Source organism: Penicillium malachiteum, assembly GCF_028827825.1.
Source record: "Penicillium malachiteum strain IBT 17515 chromosome Unknown utg000004l:1.0-4883003.0:1.0-4884900.0, whole genome shotgun sequence".
Lineage (NCBI taxonomy): Eukaryota > Fungi > Ascomycota > Eurotiomycetes > Eurotiales > Aspergillaceae > Penicillium > Penicillium malachiteum.
Genome location: NW_026643097.1, coordinates 4,806,064 through 4,822,134, shown reverse-complemented (window position 1 = coordinate 4,822,134; position 16,071 = coordinate 4,806,064). Strand labels below are relative to the sequence as shown.

Genomic DNA, 16,071 nt, shown 5'->3' with positions numbered 1-16,071 from the left:
CCCTCGAGAGTCGAGAGTTCAAACATCACATCAAATATGAAGCGCAAACTGGATGCCAACGACGTTCCCTCCCCTAAGGCTGCTGCCACAGAGGAGGAGCTTGATTTCGAAGCTCTTGGTCTCGACCCAAGACTGCGCCAGGCCTTGATTAAGGAAAAGTTCTCTAAGCCGACACTCGTACAGTCCAAGGCTATCCCGCTGGCTCTTGAAGGAAAAGATATCTTGGGTACGTTCAACCCGGACAGGACATTCATATGTACAGAACTCCTACTGACCTGAAATAGCCCGTGCGAAGACTGGATCTGGCAAAACCGCTGCCTACGTTCTTCCAGTACTTCAAGCGATCCTCCAGCGCAAATCTGTTAGTTATCTGATATCGACAGGGTTGAGAAACATTTACTAACACAGTTTGATCAGAATGATCTCTCCCTGAAGGCGACATCCGGACTCATCCTCGTTCCGACCCGCGAGCTTGCCGAGCAGGTCCAGAAAGTCGTTACATCTTTTACCAGCTTCTGTGGAAAGGATGTCCGATCCGTCAACTTGACACAGAAAGTTTCCGATGCTGTGCAGCGATCACTTCTCGCCGACTTCCCTGATCTCGTTATCTCCACACCTACCCGTGTTCTTGCCAATGTCAACAACTCGGCCCTGTCTCTCGAACAGCTTACACATCTGGTGATCGACGAAGCCGACTTGGTTCTTTCCTATGGATATGATGAGGATATCAATGCGCTTTCCAAGGCGATCCCTCGTGGTGTGCAGACTTTCCTTATGAGTGCTACTCTTACCTCTGAGGTGGATACTCTGAAGAGTCTGTTCTGCCGTAGCCCTGTCATCCTTAAGCTGGAAGACAAGGAAGAGAAGGGTGCTGGTGTCAGCCAATTTGTCGTTAAGTAAGTCCCCTTTCGTGGGGTTTTCTGCTCCATTCCAGAGCTAACCGATTGAATAGGTGTGCCGAGGACGAGAAGTTCCTCTTGACATATGTCATCTTCAAGCTGCAACTAGTCAAGGGAAAGGTCATTATTTTCGTGCACGACGTCGACCGATGCTACCGTGTCAAGCTTTTCCTCGAACAATTCGGTATTAAGAGCTGTGTACTCAACTCAGAGCTTCCCATTAATTCTCGTCTACACGTCGTGGAAGAGTTCAATAAGGGCGTCTACGACATTATTATCGCCGCAGACGAGCAGGAAATTATGGGAGTATCCAAGCCAACCAAGAAGTCTATTGAGCCCGTCGACGAGGACGCAATGGATCAGGATAAGGAAGAAATGGGCAGCAGCGAGGACGAAGATCAAGAGGAGGAATCAACTACCAAGAAGTCCCGACCCGGAAAGCGACGCAAGATGACCGCCAAGGAAAAGGATTACAGCATTTCACGCGGTGTCGACTTCCAGAACGTCGCCTGTGTTCTAAACTTCGATCTCCCTACCACCTCGAAATCCTACACTCACCGCATCGGCCGTACCGGCCGCGCCGGTAAAGCCGGCATGGCCCTCTCCTTTATTGTTCCCTCCGATATGTATGGCAAACACAAGCCTACATCGGTTAGCAGTGCTAAGCACGATGAGACCGTTCTCGCTAAGATCACTAAGCGCCAGGGCAAACTGGGCCACGAGGTCCGACCCTACCACTTCGAGATGTCACAAGTTGAAGCCTTCCGCTACCGTATGAGCGATGCGTTGCGCGCTGTTACCCGTCTCGCTGTGCAAGAAGCGCGTGCGCGTGAGATTCGTCAGGAGCTGATCAAGAGTGAGAAGTTGAAGCGTCATTTCGAGGAGAACCCAGAGGAGCTTCGTCAATTGCGACACGATGGTGAGCTTCGCGCTGCTCGTATTCAGGCTCACTTGAAAAACGTTCCCGAGTACCTGATGCCGGCTAAGGGACGTAAGGGTCTCTCGAAGGAAGAAATTGGATATGTTGGTTTCAAGAAGACGAGTGAGAATCGTATTCGCAAGGCTAGAGATCGCAATCGTGCGAAGGGTAAGGGTGGAAGGAAGCCTTCCGGTGGGAAGGTTGATCCTTTGAAGACTTTCAACCGGGGTAGAAAGTAAGGTTGATTGAATATGACAAAGATGTTAGATTGGGTGCATGCTATGATACCATTATTGTATAGTTATCTGGAACCACAAAAATAGGAATGAGAAAAGTACATTTAAATTGAGCTCTATTGAAGTTACTCGTTACTCTGAAGTAAGGCCTCATTGACTGACTTCTACTAGACCAATTAAGTCTATTCTTACGTTCAAGTGAAGGTTTAATCTACGTTGAAATCGCATGGGAGTAATAGAATGAGGAAAGAAAAAAACGACTCGCGCCGTGCAATGCTTATTGCCAAGTGATCAGAGGCAATGAAGAAGTAAAAAAAAGAAAGAAAGAGAGAAGAAAAAGAAACAAACCACGGCCAATGCCTAGTACTCCTCATCAGCCAGGCGCATCAACTCATTGATGTCTGGAATCTCCTCATCTTCCGCAGTCTCCACCACAATGGCTTTCCCATGGGCCTCTCGTCGGAGCGCCTTGATGGCGTCGGCGACACTCTGGGCCGTTCGGACGTCGGTCCGGAACTCCGTCGTATCTGACAACGTCTTGAGCCAGGCTTCCTGTCTCTTCTTCTGCACTGCCCGGGTTAAACGCCCCGTTGGTGGTTCCGGTTGGGGCTGGATCCAATAGCCCGGGGACAGGATAAGGTCCTCGACATTGCGCCAAGCGCCATTCCAGTCCGGACCATCGGACCCCGCGGGGACGGTATCCATGGGGCCATTGCCCGTTGGGACCAATCCCTTCCACACCAGGGCGTTTATCCAGTCAGTGCACCCCTCCAGGTCGAGCCACCTCAAGCAGTTGGTGTTGCGGGCAATCTGGCGAAGGATTCCCGCGTGGTCGGCCCAACAATTCGTCCTCAAGCCGGTGTATTCGGCAGCCCGCGGTAGCACTGGCCAGTGCGCAAGAGATAGGTGAGTGAGGGTCGGGAGATGTGAGGTGAGGCTCACCAGCTCCATCCAGCTCACGCTTCCCGGCTTTGGGTGGGCCAGTGAGAGGTATCGAAGACCTGAAAAGCGCGGCCCTTGTATTGGGCGAGGCACGGCTCCCACCTCGGTTTCGTCCCATGAGTCGGGCACATAGCTCTCAGTTGGCGGGTCTGTGGTGCGGCTGGAGATACTTGGTAATCGCAGTGCTCTCATCAGTTGTCTGAAAGTCAACCAATGGCCAATTGCCTTTGACAGATCCAAGCGAATGGTTTGAGAGTCGGTGATATGCCTACGCTGGAACCGGCCCGGGTGCTCTCTGGCAAGTCGGTCGTACTCAGCTTGGCCGAAATACAGTGGTCGGAATCCATTCATTGGGTTCTCCGAGTTCGTGGGCTTCCAGTAGAAAGCAACATAGCTGAGCAGCATTTGCTTGAGATGAGTGGGGAGGTCGGACAAGAATTCTCCAACGTCTTCCACATACGAGGCCCAGTTCATAGCAATTCCCATGAGAGCAATATGTTGAAGGCTTCGAGCTCCACGGTTTGTGAGCTCCGGGAAGCGACCCCCAGGCAGCCTGTTCAGGCGATAAATGATTTGGTCTTGGGTGGCGGGCTCCATTTTGCCGTGTCTTGACAGAGGGTGTTGATTGGTACGTGTTTCAGATGACCAACTCTCTGGAGCTGGAGGACCAGGTGGAAGACGCCTTGGCCGGCCGTTAATTCGAGTTTGAAATATGTTGCGTCGAGGACGAGGTGCAGGATGCTCGGGAAGCTGTAGAATGTTTCTCAACGCTGGTGGGAGAGATCTTTGTGGTTCAAAAGAATGAGAAGAGGAAGAGGAGCTCTCAGCTGAACCAAGGCCTTGTGTACGCCGCAGGTGACTGATTAGGTCGTTGACTGATGAGTCGTCGATTGACGTGGGGCCCATAGATCTTTCCGGACCCCTCGCGGGTCCGGTCCCAAATCTGGTATGGTGGGCATTGTGAATGGCCCTTGACAACTCAGCAGATGATGTGAGCGAGTGGTGAGCTGTGGCTGCAGGTTTTGTGTATGCGAATGAGTTTCTGTGCTTCTTCGGCATATAGACCGGTGATGTTTAGGAGTCAACAATGAGAATGCGGAGGCGAAGCAATTTACCCGCTTATCGCTTTATCTTGTTCACCGCCCTTCTCACCGCCCTCAAGGGTTCTACTCTAAAAACATGTATACAAAGTACAATTTGGAAGGTTAACCCTGAAAAAAGTCTATGTTTGATCTATGCACTATTTACATTTAATATACAGGCTGGGACTAGATATCTCTAACCCAGGAATCATCCTTCATGTGCCCTTCACGCTTAGGGCCTTCCTCCAGCCAGGTCTCCACGAGTCCTTCCTTAGGATCTTCATCGGGCAGACCACGGGATCTGCGCACATCTAGCACAAGATTGCGGATCTTCAAAGTGACCTCCTTGCGTAGTTCAACAGCTTCTTTATTGTTCAACAGCTCATCACTCAAAACACCTACAGGCAAAGATTGAGATTGAGCATCTGCAGCTTCGATCTTTGCTTTGAGCTTCTGCCATCGAGATCTCACACCTCCAAAGACAGATTCGGAGTCGACTTTCGAGCCGAAAGTCACACTGACCTTCTTCCCAGGGCGAGGCAGAAATCGAGGGAATTCACGGCTCTCATGCATGACATCATCAAAGCCTTCAATCCACATAGGAACTACATCCGGACACTCGTTTGCTTCTAGAATGAGACGAGCAATTCCCCATTTGAAGTAACGCATGGTCTTCCGTGGAGCTTGGTGGATCTTGCCCTCGGGGAAGATATGAACCCATGAGTGTGAATTGCATGCGTAGGCGGAGGGTGCGATGTGGGCGTCATCACCATTTGTGGTATACGCAACGGAGAGATCCGAGAATGGGTCGACACAGACATTCTGCGTGCTGAATTTCTGGAGTTCTTCGTGGGCGCGATGATGGTCGACGGGGAAGGGACCTTTCGACAAGAGACGGATTGCCTGTGTTATCGCTGGCTGTCCAAGTCCACCGAATGGCGAATGGGCAAGACGGTGCGTAGGAAGGACTTGGCCCATGGTGAAAAAGAAAGATAGCGGTCTAGGGACGCGACTTTGATCAGTAACGTACTCCCCGGTCTGGCTATTGTAATATCAACACACCTGGTCTGGTAGCAAATGTCATGGCTACCAAATGACCACCGCTTGTTCCAGAATCTAGCGGGCAACATTCCCCATACTAGTGGATCGTCCATACTAGTTGTCGCAACACACGGTCAGTTACTTTCGCACTTTGAATAAGAGGATTCTCGTCATCGGATCGCTTAGAAGGGACGTACACGCTGATATGGTTCGAAACTAAAGGCAATCCCAAATCAATTAATAAACACTCGCAACAAATTCATAACTGGTGGGGTGTAAATACCGGTGATCAATCCTTTAGTTCTTTGCGACGGATCCAGCCGTGAGTCAAGGAGTTCTGTAAAGGCTTCGCCGCCATGAACTTCTGCATGACAGAGGCCTGATAAAAACGCGCGACATAACCCTGCTACACCCCACATGGTCATGTTGGACCATGTTCGCCAGGGGAGCGATGGGTAATCGCCTGTTGCGCCGGAGTCCATGGTACTAGGAGAGACGCGACTCTAGAGAAAATCCATAGACCGAGTCCGTAGGGATTAACAACACAGAAAACAACAGGAAAGGAACGTCTTTCCTGGCCAAGCCAGATAGAATTGAGCAAGGGAGTCAGGGAAAGATTCCAATTCTCGGCGAAACACATTTATCCATTGAGATCACATGACTTAAGCCGGGGTAAAGGAAATTTCAACGAAGAAAACAGTCAATTACAGACAATAATATATAGAATTTTTTTAAACAAAAGATAATCATGCCATCTATTCATTTAATTGGAGTATTCTATTCCTGATTTCACTCTATACATTGTCGTAATTGTTGATAAAAGTGAAGACAAATGTAAGAGTAACAAGTATATGATTGACCGCACGGGCCAATTGCAACTCCGACTTCGAGCACGATTTTCGCCGATTCCACCAACATCCGCATATCAGCTCAACATGTTCAAGCCCACCCAATCCCTATTTGGAGGTCTTCTCTGGTGCGTATTACACACAATTGACATTCACCGTGCATCAAAAACTAATTAATCCCTGTTCCGGTAAATAGGAAGACCCCATGGCGTCTGTCCTCGCCGCAGAAGGCCCGTCAACGCAAGCGTCTCCGCGCTGTCGACCAAGTCGTTGACACTCTCAGCGCAGCCCTTCAACGAAACGGCCAGACTACCAAGGCCGTTGAGCGCTGGTACGCGGAGATGCCGCGTGAGGAGGAGATGCTGCCTAAGGACAAATACACCCTTTTCGATAAGAAGGAGAAGAGCTACCGCAAGAGCATTCACAGTATGTTACTACCTGGGTATGTCGGGGGGGACTTTGTGCGATGCTAATTGGAACTTTCTGCAGAGCTGCCCAAGTGGACTCGTGTCAGCCAGCGTGTGAACCCTCCTGGTTTCTAAGATCTCCTCGATATTATCTTCCCCGTTCGACTACGACGGACACACCCTCTATGGCTCGCCATCATGGAAAGATCGAGTCACTCTCTGTATTATACACCGTATGCTCTGCCGCTATACCTGCATTCGATAGTTGGTCCGGGCTCAAACAACATATGAAGGATTCCTGGAGTTTTTGGCATTTGCGAAAACGCGGCCGCTCTGAAAGAGAATGGCGTGAATTACACATGTTTTATTACCCAACGCTTAGATCGATTTCTTACATTTCAATATTTGTTTAAAAAGGGTCTTCATTATTTGGAGCGCGGCAGTCTTCTAGGAGTAGGACAAACGACTGTGGTAGGTAATGATATCACAAGAGATTAAAAACATAAAATGGTTGTCTTCGGCCAGAGAAAAAGAAAAGACGGACTCCGGCCCCATTCTCAAAAAACAACTCAAGGCGCTGACTGAACTCTTGATCGTCTCTCTGCTGATTTAGGTGTTGACTTTAACAAGACCCGGCGACAATATCCGTTGATATTCTGCCCAATCTCTATGACACGGTTCCTGTTAACCCGTCCATCGAAGATGCCTCTTCGAAGACGGTAACCACGTTTCACTGCTTTCCAGTCATCAAGTTTTTCTTGCCAGCCCGCGCCTCCTTCGTACCACGCGTTTCTTTGCTTGCTCGACATTTCGAACCCTTGGGGAGGCCTTGGTAACATCCAACATGCAGGGTCAATATGACCATCCGGTGGCTCTTCAGCGGAATCCTCGTATAACTCCACGGGCTGGATGCGTTCTCTTATTCCGGATACTCTCCTCTGACGGTTGACAGCAGCACGCCAGGAGTCGATCCGAGGATGATGGGCACGTTTCCGCACGGGGGCAGGGTATTTGGGTCTGCGACCGAGGTCCGGCTCTGGATAAGGGACATTGTGCCGCGGATCACCTTGATTTCTTCGTGCATCGGTGGAAACTCTTGATACGGGATCAATTACCAGCCAAGTCTCTCTATTCAACCAGTGATTTGCGAGCAAAGAAAAGTGGTATGGTTTTTGACCAGGAGTTGTCTCGTTCACAAGCCATGTCAATTTTCGGTCTACCATGTCTATGAGTCTGACCTCCCAATCATTGAGTTGATTGAGGTTCATCCTGCTCTGATCTATCCCTGGGCCTGGTACGATTCTGTGGTCCTGGGGTCCAGGTTTGACATTATCTTGTGCCCGCACTTCATGAACTGTGTGCCGGGTAATATCGAGGTTCCGATCACGAGCAGAGGACTCCATCTTCCCAGATCCTTGGGAATCTCTCGTCATCCCATTGAGCCGCAGAGGCAGTGTGTTGTAATGAGTCTGAGTCTTCCCGGGGTGTGCTCTATCCAAAAGGTGGGCTCGATTCCTCATGACTGCCTGTTGGATTGTGAAGGGAAACTTTTCGACAGAGCTTCCCGACCTTTCACTGACACGGCTCATTTGCTGTTCTTGGGTGTTTGCAGCAGCACTTTTCTCTGAATCAAGGCTAGCAAACATTTCCACGATAGGCGTCCCAGGTGGTCCAGACGAGTCTCTAAGATCCTTAACCAATGCCTTTGACGCTTGCACTTGCATCTTCGCAGACCACACCTGGTATTTCCGCACATGCGCACGGGGAATGGTAGGTCCGCGTGGTGGGTCTCGTGAGGGCTGATGAGATTTTGCTGCATGGGGTCTAGTCATTCGGAAGGATCCAGGGCCGTCGAATTGTGCAAGGTGCATGGTCTCTTTTTCAACATTCGAACGAAGCCTCGATAAGGCATCCCGCTTGGTCGGAGATTTTCCTTTTTCCAACGAGCCTCTATCATTTTCAAGCGATATGGTGGAGGAAAGAACATGCATTCTTGCGTCATACCAAACGACATCCTCCCGGCGGTCTTCAGAAGTGTATATGCTGAGTCGTGAATGACCCTGTCCATAGACATCTTGTGGCTTCATAATGATGGCTACTTCCTCTTTACTGGGTGTTCTGCATGGCTTTCGCGGCATCGGATCGGCATTTTCCTCAGACCGTTCCCTTATCCTCTCAAACAGCTGGATCGGACTAGGCTCCTCGGGCACCAGCAATGCACCATGACACTCAACACGGAGACCGGGATTCCAAATTTCATCAGCAGTAGGCGACTCATAGCTCATCAAAAACTTGGGCAACCATCTCAGGAGCCTTCGGTTCCTCCGTCGTGCTGTCAATGCTGCTTGGCCAGGATCCCACCAAACCCATCGATAATCCGTTCTCGTTGACTTCCAGGCAGTCCACTTTGATACCTTCGTAAAGATATCGCGAAAGAACTGTTTATTTCTCTCGTGCGTCTTGAGAGTCACCCACCCGTACCACGTCTTCGCATATCGCGTGGTCGGAGAGTTGCCCTCTCTCAGCACCCTGTACTGGCTAAATGAGCGAATGAAATTGCCAAGCTTCCAGATCAAGACCGAAAGAATGAATATTCCCACTGTCCCAGCGAAAAGCTTCGCAAAGACAACGGGGTCGATATGGGTGTTCACCTCAACGGGCTTTGTGTATTCACCCTTGTGCGGACGGGGAGGTGATGGAACGAGTGAATGGCTCTGTCGAATCACCAATGGCGCCATTCGACTAGTTAATCCGACTGGAAGAGAGTAACGATATTGTTTCGGACTTTTGAAGGCACATGGAATGACCGAAAGGTCTACATGCCAGTTTCAAGAAGGCCATGGTGTGTTCAAGCAAGGAAAGCACACCCCGCAAGGTTTCCATGTCTGACACTGCCGGACAAGAGATCGCCAGTCATTTCATTGTTTCTTCATTATCGATCTCCCCATACCTAGGTAGAGATGAGTATATTTTTCATCTTGGATGAGGTTGAATGGGTTGCTGGTTTTTGCTCATGTTGGGCGGCGCTTGTTTTGCCTAGTCCCTCCGAGGGGATGTAATGATGGGAGAGTAAAGTTATGATTACGCAAGGTTCATGATGATTTATCATAATTTTCAGATTGTTAATTGCAAGCAAAATGACGTCGGAGCCCAATTTCCATGCATTGGCGGAGTTATTACAATGTAGTCGGAGGCCGCCTAGAGATGACCTCGGGAGGTAACCATTGCGAGGCGGAGCTCGGACTCGGTGGTCGGACACGGCATTTTCACCTAGTAAAATCGGATACACGCATGATCTATGGAAAAATGACGCGCAAGCATACATTTTTAGATCTGCAAGGTAAAAGCTATAGAATTCTGAGATACTTCAAATGACTTCAAATGTTTGCCACAAGTTACCTATATCGTATTTCGTACCTCGTGTACTCCGTAGAGACTTCAAACTCCGCGTGTTCACTGCAAAGTAGTACCGCCAACTGGCAGATCAGCCACTATACTAGCTCGGAACACTACGGCTCAAATGTTCAGATCCTTCTTCTCACAGCCTCGAGATAGAATCCTTCATTACCTAGGTACGGACTACAAGGGAATGTACATATACTCCGGACAAAATCCACACACCGACAACATACTCCACTTTTTTCTTTCTTGTTTGCGCATTATTCATTAACTAACAATTTGATCCAATAGAACGGTGGAGATTTTACCGCCAAAATGCAGCACCAGCGGGTGCTAAGTGGGTGCTAAGTGGGACCTCTGTTCCCATTTCAGTTACCAGTCCGCAATGAGTGGGGTAGATTTGAATTCAATTGATACCCAGGCAGAGGGATACTCCGCTTCAACCAATCAATAAGCCTCGCAACTGGCGCAGGGACTCGGGGTTTTCTTCGCAGTACGCAACCTGATCGGTCCTGGTTATGAAAATGCGACAGTTCTCGCACAATAGGTGTATGGAACCGGTGGAAATCTGGACTGCAAGTGGCAGCCTGAACTTTGAAAAATATAAGATCAAAGCTCGGCCGACTCTAATTTCGTGATTCACAATTTCTATTCACTTACCACTAGTACTGCAATATCATCTATCATTCATCTATATGATCACGGTGCTGGATATTCTCAATACTATCAACCTTGCACTCTCATACATTATTTCCAAATTCACTGCCCCAAAATTTACCCGATTTTCATCTCTATCTATACCACCATCTACTAGTCCACTAGAACAACTCGAAGTCCCCACATCCAGTGACATGTCTGTTCGAATCGCGATTATAGGCGCGGGACCTGTCGGTCTCACTCTCGCTAGGCTACTCCATAACCTTACCAAGCGAAACCTCGAAGTGGTCGTTTTTGAATCCGAACCTTCCAGATATGCTCGCCAACAAGGCGGCACTCTCGATCTACACCCGGATACCGGTCTTGCAGCCATCAAAGAAGCAGGTTTATGGGATGAGTTCAAAAAACATGTCCGATACGACGGCGAAGCTTTGATTATCTGCGACAAGAAACTTGTCAAATATATCTCCCTCACTGCTAAAGATGAAACGTCTTCCGCTGGCCGTCCTGAAATCGACCGATCAAGCCTCCGTGAAATGCTCCTGGACTCTGTGCCCCCGGAGATGATTCGATGGGGATGTCATCTTCGTGAGATCGACGAGAACCGGAACTTAATATTCGATCATGGTATTGAATCCGGTTTCGACTTGGTTGTTGGTGCTGATGGCGCATGGAGCAAGATCCGCAGGTATCTCTCAGATCAGAAGCCTGACTACTCTGGTATTTCTGGATACATTTTCCATATTCCCAATGCCAAGGAGACAGCACCAGCGGCCTATAAATTAACCAACCGAGGCTCGGTATTTTCATTCTCTGACGGTCGCTCCATCATGAGTCAATATATCAGTGATGGAAGTCTGTACATCAATGCTTGGTGTCAACTACCTGAGAATTGGCGAGAGATTCTCCCTCATGATGTCAATGACACTGAAGCTATCAAAAAGTTGGTGTTAGAACAATTCCATGATTGGCATCCAGATCTCGTGAACTTCATCAAATCAGCTGAGCAGCCTTCCAGCGCCTCGCTGTATATGCTTCCTGTTGGTTGGCGCTGGGACCACCGTCCTGGAGTCACACTGATTGGTGATGCAGCTCATCTCATGACTCCCTTCGCTGGTGAAGGTGTTAACGTGGGCATGCAAGATGCGTTGATGTTATCACGCGCTGTTGGCAAAGCTCTCGATTCACCAAACCCTGCAGTTCAGCTTAACCCTGAACTCGTGGACTTCGAGGAGGACCTATTTGTCAGAGCAGAGCGGACCACTTCTCTAACAAAGGACATGATGCACTGGATGATGTTTGCTGATGGCTCACCACGTACTGTCATTGACAAATACATTCTGCGCATTTTGACGTTCCATGACAAGGGTATTCTCGATTATTTGAGATACCCGTTACTGATGGCCTCATTAAAAAGCTGGTTTTTCTTATACAGGCTATGGCACTGATAGGTGCACTCAAGTGCCTCTGCGAGACTGCATATGGTGCCATGGTTGCATGACTTTTCTTTCATCCACTCTGTCCGCTTTCCTAGTTTCTTCCAAGGGTTCTCGGTCGAGTCGTCATTTGTCATCTTTTTCTTTGTTAGCTATTTTCTAATAAACGCCCTGTATGATAGTTCCAAGGTCCCCTGCAATTCAAATCCCAATTCCAAATCAAGTTGTCAAAGAATGTGATATGTTTACCGATGTCATCATCCTGTGACGAATTCTCCTTTGATCCAAGGCATCGTGCCGTCCCAACCTTAATGATATCCGAGTGATAGGTCATGTGTAGTCCACAGGTACTTCTCCAGTATATTGCCTTACCCATCTGAGACAAGCAGCAAAAATGCACTCATTTTCCGGTAAGGCATTCACATGAACAACCTTGGACACGACTCAAGTTTGGGTTTCTATGCTGTATGAGCCTGTATCCCACTCTATCAAGCCAGGGGCATCCATGTATCCATGCTGGGAGTCGATAAAAAGCGGCCCATAGCGGGGCTATTAAATGAATGACCAGGCCATTTACTACCCAAAGAAGAACGAGAGTGCTTGGGCTCCAACGATGAGAGTATAGCGTCTACCGAATTGGGTAATATAATACTAATATTAATCTACACCGCCACATTTGTCACTAGCCACTCCTTGCTTTAGCCACAGATTATTAGCCACTTTATTAGCCACTGCGGCTGATGTTTATGGCGGTGCGACTATTTGATCTAGCCTAGACCCGATCTTCCTTCCCAGACCATTGGATCTACAGTGCATGGTTCCTCTCCCTTAAAAAAGAAAAATTCAAAATTGAAAATTGAAAAGGGAAAAGGGAAAAGGGAAAATAACTACGAAACAAGGTTGACCTTGCGCAATTCTTTGCTTTTTGTTGGGATTCTTCGTGTTTTTTTTGGGAACATTTGAAGTAAACCACCAATGATCATCCTCATCTTAGCGACATACGATGCCGTTCTTCCCTCCTACCTGGTCACAGGGCGATGATCTTACTTTTTTCGAGTTTAGTCCCCCCCACTAGTTTTTGCTCTGACATTCTGAGTGACTTCTCAAACTCGAAACTGAACTTCATAGATTTTGGGCAAATGTTACACGACTTCATGTTGTTGTACATGTCATCGGAGACATCTACACGTAGCAGCTGTCGCAGTCTGCGGAGTTCTGCGGAGTTCGGACGATCGCATTGACGACAACATACGCAATAATCCCCGCGTGTTCATGCTGCTTCAGGTAATGCAACAGGGGGAGTTTTCCTCTTCCGAGATTTCCGAGATTTTCGTTCGATGATCATGATTGCAAGGTTGCAATCAGACTACCAACACCACGAAGTTGAAGCGAATACTCCTCCTCAGGCTAGTTCCTACCTAGACCCCCCAAGTTCATAGAACTATTGCTTGGCCCGTGCCCGATCGGCAAGATTGATCGTCAAGACCAAAAGAGCCTTAGCGGGATCAGTGCCAAGTGAACCAACACGCATCCCCGGTGGAAGTTTCTTCCCTCGTGGAACTCCCTTTGTTTCTGCAATCCCAGTCCAGTGTCCAAGCGTACATAAGCTACTGCAGGTTTCCCCTTTTTAGTAAGTTCATTCCGGAAGCGGAGCACGAATGATCCTATCTGTAACTGTGGCTGGTGTGATTAGATCAGAGCTGTCACTTTCTATAACATTGAATATTTTTTATGTTTTCAGGTTTCGTATCTTTTTCTTCCCCAGGCAACATCTTTTTTATTCTTCTCTCAGTATTCCAAAGATGCAATAATATCTCAAGATGGCAAGAAAGCCCCGGTAGTTATTCAAAATATTCAAATATTATTGGGGGCCACATCCGCAACAAGGTCTCGGAGAGCCCGATAGGAATGACTTGGCTTAACCTAGACTCAGGCTTGACTCCACACGCGCCACAGTTCACCGTTTTGATGTGGCTTGCATCTTTCCTGGTAGGGGTTTCATTTCTGTACTTCATATCGCGGTCTACTGTGTAGTGTTGATTCCGCGTCTCTCCCTTGATAGGATTGGACCAGCACAGACTCTACATAGCTTACTCCATGTACTCCGTCGTACTAGTACGTACATGGTTCTATTTCTATCAAAGTATACTACTATTTGCCTCCTTCGTCACATTTCTCGGAGTAAATCTCAGAAAGTGAGGCGAGTATCACACAGAATGTGGCTAATAGTGTGATCTAATTAACTGTAACTCTATGACAGCTGCGACGGGCCGGGCAGTTTCTATCAAAAGAGGTAGCGGGGTTCAAGTTCCATGTCGAGCATCAGCATTAAGTGCATAGTGGATCCGTGCACCGGACTATTGAAAAGAAAGCCGAAAGGTCAAAGAAATAGAAATTAATTGATAAAAAAAGAAAGGGGAAATCATAAAAAAGAAATTATATGCAAAATTACATCGAATCATCAGTTCAAATCAGATAATGATGTTACCACATGCATAGGGAAAGAATCCTCGAGGGGGGTTTGATGTTTCCAGGAATTGATGCTACTCTCAATGCACATGAACGTCGATCGTGCATGAGAAGGCGCGTGCTAATCTGCTCACTGTTCCTGGGTACTACTGTATACTAGTAAAAGATGGGAATTAAATCATATCTTATGTGGAGAACCGGGTGATTGCTCTAGACTTTGATCCACTCGCTAGCATCAGATCTACCTGCAGCACAATCTTCGATCCCTCAGATCTAATTTAACTTGATTTGGTCTATTATTTTTATCCCCTCAGTGATCTACGCTCTATCAGAGCCCAAAGCAAAACCAGATCATGTTTTCCCCACTGTTCATCTCCTTGTTCCCAGAACGTGCTGCAGCAAGGATTCTTGCATCCGAACGAAACCCCCAAGTCGGCCGGTTGATCTCTTCCCCTTTGTTCTACTTTTGAGGATATTATTGATTTTTAGGGAATTTTGAATTCCATAACTCCGTCATTTCCTAAGGTTTTACGGCTGCCTTGACAGAACCATTCCCGAATACCTGGTCACGACTCGCCCATCGTTATGCGATCTTCGCGTGGTACTTTTGACAGTGGCAACATCTAAGACCCCATGAATCTAACGCCTGATCCAAGGTATGAATCCTTGAGATCTTTGAACAGTGCATGAAGTCTCAGCTGCTCCCGGAAACTATATGAAGCCCGGTACCGTGTCTTTCATGTTGATTTTTCAGGTTCATCCTTCTCATAGATCAGTATCTCGACTCAGCTGTGGAGATTTTTCTATTTCTACTTCAATCTCCCACTTGACCATTATCTCAATTCGTTCAAGCATTACTCCACTTCTACTGAACTCTATTGCACGATCTATTTTATAGTTCACCGATCCTTGGTCCTACATTCAAGTTGTTCAATCAGTTCAAGCAGATCTTGTGAACCTTAAAAGCTCCTCATCCCGCTCAATCACTACTATCCTGTGCATATTCCTTGAAGTCAAAAAAGGAATCATCTATAAAGACCTTCCAACATGGCTGCCCGCGAATTCAGTCTTTCATTCGAAGTTTCCCCTCCTACCTCCGTACGTCCAGGTCAAGCTTTTACACTTCCAGTGGTTGTATCGATTCGACCCATTGGCACACCTTCACGAAACGTACAAGCCCTTGCCGTGCACGCCTCTTTACGCGATGAATCCGGAGCCGGCGCCGCAGTAGGACTAGGCGGAAGTCTTACAACAAGTGTGCGCGATGGTGCACTTAGCGGATATGCCAAATTTGGACCCTTGACTATCTCGCGACCAGGAAAGTACCGGTTACGTGTGATGCTTGGTGCTGCTTCATACAATGGCGTCGTTACGAAGGAATTTGTCGATTCTGGTCTTATCATTGTGGGACCAACTGCACCAGCAGCTCAACGGCCAAGTGGGTCTTTCTATTTCTTTTATCTTCATCTTCTTCTCTCTTCTACCTTTTTACCTCTTACCCGAAGTTCAAGTTCTACGGTGTTTGCTTATCCCAGTATCTTGGTTTCGGAATACTTTGATCCATAGTATTAGCTTTCTTGGACCCGTGCTGACTTCGAAAACTTGAATTTTGTAGCTGCTACGCAAGTGGCTACTTTACAGCGGCTTACGGCTCAAAAATTGGATATCACATCTGCCGATATTGCGAAGTGGCAGACTGCGTAATTGGAGTGGAAAAATGATTTAGGTTGAATTTT

At 47.9% G+C, this 16,071-nt stretch overlaps 7 protein-coding genes across 7 annotated transcripts; 4 read left to right on the top strand and 3 right to left on the bottom strand.

Annotated features, from left to right (window-relative positions):
* Positions 1-36: 36 nt before the first annotated feature.
* On the top strand, positions 37-2,057 carry dbp9 (ATP-dependent DNA/RNA helicase; the record flags this gene model as incomplete). The annotated part of the gene is made up of 4 exons (XM_057093300.1): positions 37-226; positions 285-361; positions 418-896; positions 953-2,057. 4 exons carry the CDS (start codon positions 37-39, stop codon positions 2,055-2,057), a joined length of 1,851 nt encoding a protein of 616 aa, XP_056944474.1.
* A 357-nt stretch (positions 2,058-2,414) lies between these two features.
* Positions 2,415-4,055, bottom strand: N7483_009872 (uncharacterized protein; the record flags this gene model as incomplete). The annotated part of the gene is made up of 1 exon (XM_057093299.1): positions 2,415-4,055. The coding sequence occupies one exon, from the start codon at positions 4,053-4,055 to the stop codon at positions 2,415-2,417; it is 1,641 nt and encodes a 546-aa protein (XP_056944473.1).
* A 209-nt stretch (positions 4,056-4,264) lies between these two features.
* On the bottom strand, positions 4,265-5,601 carry N7483_009871 (tafazzin; the record flags this gene model as incomplete). Its single annotated transcript, XM_057093298.1, has 3 exons — positions 4,265-5,120; positions 5,317-5,335; positions 5,403-5,601. The coding sequence occupies 3 exons, from the start codon at positions 5,599-5,601 to the stop codon at positions 4,265-4,267; spliced, it is 1,074 nt and encodes a 357-aa protein (XP_056944472.1).
* Positions 5,602-6,054: 453 nt separating this feature from the next.
* N7483_009870 (mitochondrial 54S ribosomal protein mL60) lies at positions 6,055-6,509 on the top strand (the record flags this gene model as incomplete). The annotated part of the gene is made up of 3 exons (XM_057093297.1): positions 6,055-6,095; positions 6,164-6,393; positions 6,457-6,509. The coding sequence occupies 3 exons, from the start codon at positions 6,055-6,057 to the stop codon at positions 6,507-6,509; spliced, it is 324 nt and encodes a 107-aa protein (XP_056944471.1).
* A 434-nt stretch (positions 6,510-6,943) lies between these two features.
* On the bottom strand, positions 6,944-9,112 carry N7483_009869 (uncharacterized protein; the record flags this gene model as incomplete). The annotated part of the gene is made up of 1 exon (XM_057093296.1): positions 6,944-9,112. One exon carries the CDS (start codon positions 9,110-9,112, stop codon positions 6,944-6,946), a length of 2,169 nt encoding a protein of 722 aa, XP_056944470.1.
* A 1,512-nt stretch (positions 9,113-10,624) lies between these two features.
* On the top strand, positions 10,625-11,878 carry N7483_009868 (FAD-dependent oxidoreductase; the record flags this gene model as incomplete). The annotated part of the gene is made up of 1 exon (XM_057093295.1): positions 10,625-11,878. The coding sequence occupies one exon, from the start codon at positions 10,625-10,627 to the stop codon at positions 11,876-11,878; it is 1,254 nt and encodes a 417-aa protein (XP_056944469.1).
* Positions 11,879-15,382: 3,504 nt separating this feature from the next.
* N7483_009867 (uncharacterized protein) lies at positions 15,383-16,039 on the top strand (the record flags this gene model as incomplete). The annotated part of the gene is made up of 2 exons (XM_057093294.1): positions 15,383-15,773; positions 15,951-16,039. 2 exons carry the CDS (start codon positions 15,383-15,385, stop codon positions 16,037-16,039), a joined length of 480 nt encoding a protein of 159 aa, XP_056944468.1.
* Between the last annotated feature and the right edge of the window lie 32 nt (positions 16,040-16,071).